This window comes from Coturnix japonica, chromosome 4, assembly GCF_054131305.1.
Source record: "Coturnix japonica strain WE chromosome 4, WE-NBRP24, whole genome shotgun sequence".
NCBI lineage: Eukaryota > Metazoa > Chordata > Aves > Galliformes > Phasianidae > Coturnix > Coturnix japonica.
The window spans coordinates 17049380-17057145 of record NC_140666.1 but is presented as its reverse complement, the minus strand read 5'-3'; the positions used below and the strand labels follow the sequence as shown (position 1 = coordinate 17057145).

General features: G+C 39.3%; 1 protein-coding gene across 1 annotated transcript in view; it reads left to right on the top strand.

The window, feature by feature from the left end:
* The first annotated feature begins 370 nt into the window (after window positions 1-370).
* LOC107312666 (connector enhancer of kinase suppressor of ras 2-like) overlaps window positions 371-7766 on the top strand; it is a 167892-nt gene continuing 160496 nt past the window's right edge. The window contains exons 1-2 of the mRNA XM_085544621.1: window positions 371-537; window positions 1412-1485. Of these exons, the coding sequence (XP_085400747.1) occupies window positions 371-537; window positions 1412-1485 (241 nt within the window). The remainder of the gene's footprint in view (window positions 538-1411; window positions 1486-7766) is intronic.

The window sequence follows — 7766 nt, the reverse complement described above, 5'->3', positions numbered from 1 at the left end:
AATAAAAAAGGATGGAGTGCATCACTGAACTTAGATGGCGCATCCCTTTGGAGGCGTTTCGAGGGGAAAAAGGGGTGCTTGTCTGCATTGTTATCTATATGGACTTAAAGCAGAAGCTTGAAACAGCATAGCACAAACATCTATAGTTTATGTTCCCTCGTGTGAGAAAGAGAGAACGGATGAATCAACATGGTCCTAGTGTGAGGGGTGAGTGGGGGAGACATGGCAATAATATCATTTTCTTATTCTAATATGCCAGTGGAGACTGAAACAGTGCAGGAGATAAGGGATGAGTGGAAGGTTACTGGAAAGAAAGCTGGAACTGCTTTGTTCTGCCTTTCTTCTGGAGTCTTTTTCCTCCAAAGATAAAATGGTGGGTCTGTGTATCTCTGACAGTGGCTTGAACAGAAAGCACACACCTCTTCAACCACATGATGCAGAACGCATGCTGCACAAGGCACAATCCATCATAAACGGGTCCAGAAAGTACCGTCCAGCACATCTCACTGAGATGCTTCACCTTCATCTTTTGATAAGGTAATAAACTTCATTATTAGGAATACTGAAAACATTTTTATTCCTGACAGAAGGGACAGTCTGTCTAATAGTTCCATGTCTTTTAATCAAAATACTTACCTCGCTTGTCTGTTAAGAGTGCCATAGCATTAAAAATTGACTCCAACCTTCTCTGCTGTCACTTTTCACTACAAAATGTGAAGATCACAGGAGGAAATAGGCTGGCTCTGAATGTGGCCTGAAAAGAAAGCATTTTCTTCCAGTAGTTTTATCTTGGTGAGACTTTTTAGACTGTGTTTGACATTCTGAATTACATGATTATGTAGGATAAGACTCCAGCAACATTTTGCATTGTGAAGATGGAGATGCTCAGCATTTTGCCAGATGCCAAGTGATACTCTGATATTTCTATCTTCTCTTTAAACTGAATGACAGTCAGCATATTCACAATGAAGCTGAGACAATCTGCTATCAAGTTACAGTGGTGATGTTTTCCCCGATGAAGATCCCACAGCTTGTTGGAATAAAGCTCCTTAAAACTCAGTGCCTGGAATAGCTCCAGCTCCAATTGCTCTCTGTGTAATACAGTTTTATATTTGTGCCAGTCTAATAAGTAGATCACTGGGTAGAGGCTCTTGTAAGTAAGTCTATACATACTGCACCATTTCCTGGCTCAGTGTGCTCCGGCGTTGCAGGCTGTGTGCAGTGGGGGAGGTGCCAGAGCTGATCAAGCAGTGTAATTTTATACATTACTGAATCAGTGCAGGAGAAACCTGGAGGGACAAAGCATCATCTTCTCTTTGGACTGCACTGTAAAATCCTACAGCTCTCTTATCCCAGCCATGCTCTGATACATTTTTTCTCTCCTTCTTCTGATTTTGGTGTGAATGATAAGTGATCTGATGATGGCTCTCGTTATGGAACCTATTAGCAAGTGGATGCCCAAGCAAGTAGTGGAATGGATGAAAGGTATGATTGTTTATTATCATGCATTGTCTGTACTTTGGGTCCTTGCAAATATGTATCTGCTCCTGTATTCTTTGTTTTGGGAAGAGTTTATTCAGTTTTAATAACCCATATACTGCTTTGCACAGTAGTTTTCAGAGGCACGACTGAAGAGCAAGGCTGTTTAAGCTGTGCAGCATGTTGTCGGAATTTCTGCTGGGAGCTGAGCAGGGATCTAATGCATTTGTTGGAAAACGCAGACATAAAGTACTTGTGTCTCGAGGCTCCATTATGCATTGCACAGCGTAACGTTATTATGTTTGGCTGCTTTAAATTTGCCCTGATTAGGTCTGTTTTGTTCACGTCAGGTGATCTGATGCAGTGTCTGTGCAGCACTCGTGTGTAGTTTGGGGAGATACAAGGAGCGTAAGGTGCCGGTGGCTGGTCTGAGGAATCCTGATGCTTTGGTGACATGCCCTGATTCGTTCAGGCTTCCCAGCTTGTGCTGCTCTATGCAAGGCTCTGCGTCTCCGGCGGCCCCGGTACCGAGGACAGTGCATCCTGCGCCCGATGTGGGGCGGGCAGTGGGAAGCGCGCGGTGCTGAGCACGGCTTGGCGGGGGAAACTCTTCCAGATAACTTGACAGGAATGACAATTTCCCTGCACATTTGCAGCTTCGCAACACAGCCAGAAGCTGTGACATGTTTTGCTTTATAATGCTCAGCAGTGTTACACACAGCTTGGTTTGGAGGGGAGGGAGGAGAATTGCTCAAGATGAGAAGTGTTTTAAATGTCTCCTGAGTGAGGAAAATGTATTTCCACAGTGGAATGCATTACTGTTACACTCTGCTTCCAATGAGCTGCCTGTCTTAGAGACAAATGATTTCTGCTCTAATGGATCTCCATTATATAAGGAAAAGAGGTGCAAACGTTGTTTGTGAATTATTCACGGAAATGATTTCTGTAATGTGATTACTGAACTTATTGGAGGGATGAATTGGATGCCCACTGTAATGTCCTTAAAGCTTTCAATGCGTTATCGTTAATAAGGGAATGGCTTAGTCCTCATTTTGCTGAGATACATCTCCATACAGAACTGAAGTGGGACTGTTGGAGTGCCCATCAGCAGCACGGCACTTCTCAGCAAACTACTCTTTTGCAAGCATACAGTATTGCGATGTGAATGGTATCCAAGGGAATGTATGTCATTTGTACCTCAGGTGTTTGTCAGCTCAGGTTAATTGGGAGGTGTTAAGCAGGTCATCAGGATGCATCCCAAAGCCATTAGGTGCAGGATTGATTCCCATATTCCAATGGCATTACTTGAAATCAATACCTAATGTAAGTGGAGACTTCTGATCTGCCCCTTTATTTTAAGTGCGTAAAAGACTTACAAAGTAGACCTTGTTATGCTATTTTAATTCACGAGCTGAACTGTTATGTAAATTGAATGTTAGTGTGTGTAATACTTGTTGCTTAATTTAAGAATACTCCCTACTACTTTTTTATCCTTTTTGATGTAAACTATTTCATCTTGGGGAGCACTAATCCACAGGAAGCAAGAAAATCAGACAAACAAAAGGTTCCTAAATGTATTGAGTTGTTTGGCGGTTACATTTCTATACAAAGACTGCATCCTGCATCCATAAAGAAGTCTGGAGTAGACAGGACTGTCAGTTTTGTGCCTCTGGGCTTATGCATATATATAATACAGTGAACACCGAAGTATTCACAAGACAGAGATTACCTTTGGTAACATGACTGTTATAGATCTACAAACAGTAGAGTTGTATATACAATATATATATATATATATTTTTTCATCACATTCCTGTTTTATCCCAACATTTACTTTACAAAATGCACACTTCAGTTGTAATCAAAGAAGAGATGTAACAAACACAAATGGAAGCATTCCATAATTAGTTTAAAAGTAGATGGAAATTCCTGATTTTACAAAAATTGCCCAGTTGTGGCCACTACTTTCCTGTAATTTATGTGTATTCTGTATGTCGGCTCCATTAGCTATAGTTACTCTTCTAAATGGCTATGAATGCATTAGAGAGGTCAAAGTCTTGCCCAGGTAGCAATATTCACATAGTAATGTAGCTTTTACGTATGTCATCTAGACTGAGAGGTAGACATTTTTAGGAAGACTAAAAGGTGCAGTGAAAACATTTTAGGGAAATTAACACTTTATAAATGTGGAATACTGTCTTTACCATAGAAAGTAACATCTTAATAAACAATGTATCTAATATTGTGTAATATGCCTTTTTATTCCTTAAAAATATCTAGTCAGTTAGCTCTGGGGTAAAGGTTGCATGTTATAAGAAATTTCACAGGTAAATAATGTGTTGTTTTTTTTAACTTGAAATTGTCATGACTATTTAAGATTCCTTAACTTAGTTTTTAGAACTGTTATTACGGTACATGGTATGAAATTAACTAGCAGTGACTACCAGCAGTACCAAGTAACTGAATAGTAGATGGGAGTAAGACACAGAAATGATGTTAATAGTTTGAGACCTGGCTACCCAGAATGCATCCTGCTTACGGCGTGCTGTTAGCAGAAGCTGCTGTAGCCCAAGTCTCAACATCCTTCTGTCCTTTTCCTTAAGGAAATGTTACTTGCCAAAAAAAGTAAAAATTACTAGGCTCTAAGAAGCATTATTATGACAAGTTGGCATCTTGTATTTATCCACAGTTCCTATCTCAGGAATGCATTCATCTGGAATTCAACTTGGGCACTGCATCTGAGGTTGTGGACAATATGAAAAAGCCAAGCAAGTTTCTAGAAATTGATTCCAGAGGCTTTACATAGGGCTGGAAATTAAGGATTGAAATACCTCTGTAGAAAAGTAATTGTCTTCAGAGCATACCAAAATATTTTGTAAGGATTAGCAAATACATGGCAGAAGGCACTGTGATTAAAAAGAAACTTTTCAGACGAGAAGAAACATGAACTATGAGGTTACTCTCAAAAGCAGAGCTTTTTTCTCTTGTTTCTTTCTTTTTCTTTTCCAAAAATTTAAATTTCTGTAAATGTTTTTCCCTTCAGAAAATGAGTATTTCTTCTGGCATGTCTCCATTTCTTACATAACTATTTTCTTCTGATATGTGCTGTGGAGTCTGAAAGCTACTTTAAGAGAAAAAACTTTACATTGCTTAAGTTCTTTTTCAGCACAGCAGGGAAACAAATACTACCTGTACAACTTGCATGGGTATTAATTATCACGATACTTTACAAGGTTGTTTTCTTTTTCCTCTAATGAACATGATTAAATGACAAGATGTACTTCAATAATTACATCTGTAATTCTTTGACCTGGAGACTTTCGTGCTTGTTGGCCAATGAACTTTTGCACTTACTATGAAACTCAAAGACACTTTGTGGTTGCCAGCAAGTTATCAGTGAGTAGTCCTCAACCAAATCCAGCCACAGATGCTCCTACTCATTGCAATGGAGCCAGGGGAGCTGCACTAGGTGGCCTTTCAGGGCCCCTTCCAACTCAAATGATTCTACAGTTCTATGGTTTGTGTCCATACACAATGGAGGGTAATCTTGTACAGAGTTTGGGAGACTCGGAGGGGACACTCTTTCACAGTGGGTTGACAGCTGTTTACAGATAAATACTAACTCTTTGGAACAATCCAATGCAATGAAATACAGCTCTGACTTTCAGAAAATAGCTAAACTTGACAATAAGGAACCAGTGGTAGCTCGAGCACCTGTAAGTAATAATTCCACTTGCAGTCCTTTGCTCCAAGTCTCAGGGACTGGCAGTAAGGTTTGTCTGCCCAAACAACCTGCAGTGGAGGATTCTCTCATAATGAATGCTCAGCTTTAGGTATTCATTGCACAACTGCAGCCAATTTCTCCCCTTAAATCTAGAATTTCTCCACTCTCAACAGGAGATACAGACATGGGAAAAAAAATAAAATTAATTCAGTTGGTAAACTGATTAACTGTGCTGCACTGATCCTGTGCAGAATAATTATATGTTTAGCTGAAGGGTTTTCCTTAGCATGTAATTCCCTGATTTCAAGCTGGCTCATAAAAGAGAAAGGAAGGGAGGGAGGGTGAGCTGAGAGCAGGGAAGCTGATGACGTGAGAATTCTTGTTAGCATTCACATCACACAGGGCTCCGGCAAACCCCTTCTCAGTCTCCTTTTGCTTTTCATTAGATCACTACCTGTTCTGCAGCAGCATGTCAGGAACAGGGAGTCTCCTCTATTTACAGAGCGTAATATATAAAATCCTGCAGCGTACTGGAGGCCAGCTAAATATTATGATCTACTGCAAATGGAGCCTTACAGAACTGATCTGGATGATAGTTAGCTTCCTTGATCCCCCTTTGTGACCTTAGAATCCTGTAATGCAAGAACTTGTCTTCATAAGATGCAATTTAAAACTTAGGTAGATAACCCAGGTCATACCTTATTTAGAAAAATGTAAGTTTGTAGCATCCTTTCAGGTCTTTTGTAGACAAATAGATTTGAAAGAAAACTGAGAGCCACAAACAGAGAAGTCCACAGAATTAGCAGTGAATTGCCAGGCAGTTCCAAAGTGAAGGTTTCATCATTTTCCTTCTACTCTCAATTCCAAAACTGAAACAAACAATTTACTGTGGTGACTCCCAGTTGGATTTCTGTGTCCCTCTAGTACCACATTGACAGTTTTTGCTAGAAGTCATTGGATCAGAATTGTCTGCAATTCTTCTCTGGGATCTCTTTAAAGTTCTAAACTGTAATACCTTTTAGAAATAAATTATCGCAGCAACTACACTGTTGATTGTTATTGTTTAGCCAAATTAAAATAGTGATATCTTAAGAAATATGAAACAGGATGAGTTAGTGCTGATAAATACCTGATTTATGAGTTGAGCTCCGAGATTCTCAATAATCACCCAAAAAAAAAACCCAGATTTTCCAACAGTGATGAGAGAGTGGCACAGAAATAATGAAGAAGAGCTAGGCTGGATAGTTGGAATAATGGCCCTAGGGATTTCTGTGCTTTTTGCTGCCCTTCTTCCAGGAGCAGCTACTGTACCACAGAGTGCGGGCTCTCCCTGAGCAAGGAAAGCACAACAAATGCGGATTTCCAGAGGTTTGCCATGGGCAATGCCAGTAGTGGGACCTACCTTATATTATATGTTGTCCATATATAATATAGAAATGTAGAAAGTATATGGCTGAGGTATTTCTTCATCCTTATCATTATTACCTCTCTTCTCCTAGGTTTTTTGAGGACGACTTAGAATCTATATATCTTCCAAGAACTGACTGAGAATTAGCACTATCCCCATAAAAGATTTCAGCAACGCTTGCAATTTAACGCTCTGTATTTATTATCTGGAGATTTAGGGATATATTACAAATTTTTCACATCTGTAAAGACTATACATTCAGACTGCTTTAAATAAATGCCAATCTGCATGCAGAGAAATCTGAGCCAAATGAATGAGTGTCCCTCCAGTTACATTTATCAAGTGTAACTAATCTTTCAGGTCATTATATGAAGAAATTTATTTTATTGTCTAGAATCTTTACACAGGCAGCCAGACATGCTTGTCATGCAGTGCAGTATCCTATAACCTTATCACATGTTCTTAAGACACATTATGCAAAATCCTTGCCTTTCTTTGAATTCTGACCACTATAGGAAGAACAGATGAACAGTGCAAATTCAGAAGTGATCAGCTCCCTTCAGGTCTTCCTGTTTCACAATGCAGTATATTAGGAAACAAAATTCAGAATAGATTGAATCCTATGGATGACACTTTCAGATCTAATTAAACGAGGCACTGTACATCAAGAAAATGAAGAGATACTGGATGCTCCTCGAGCAACAGTATGCTGTCAAGGTTTCTTCCCAAACATAATCCTGGGACACCTTCTTGCCCTCCTAATTTCTCATTCTAATATTCCCTTTCTAATTCTGAAATCTCAAATGCAGTGACAAGGCACTTCATGGGAGTGTCCTCAAGATGGTGTCCTAAATGTACACTATGGGTCAGATGGATGCTTCATGCACTCAAGTAAAGAAATATTCCCACCTAATGCAATTTCCATACATCTGTTTTTAATGGGTTTAATCTATTCTATTCATAATGACGAAAAAAATGCATGAGATGCAATAAATATTACAGTGCTTGCATATGCCAGGAGAGCAAAAAGTATGTTACAATTTGCTCTGAGGTGTTTTGAGAAATTATTTTAAGATCTTGAAGGGTTTAGAAGAAAAAGGAAAAAAAATAAAAAAGGAAAGTACTTTGAACAACTTTAATGCTGTTCTTCCTGAG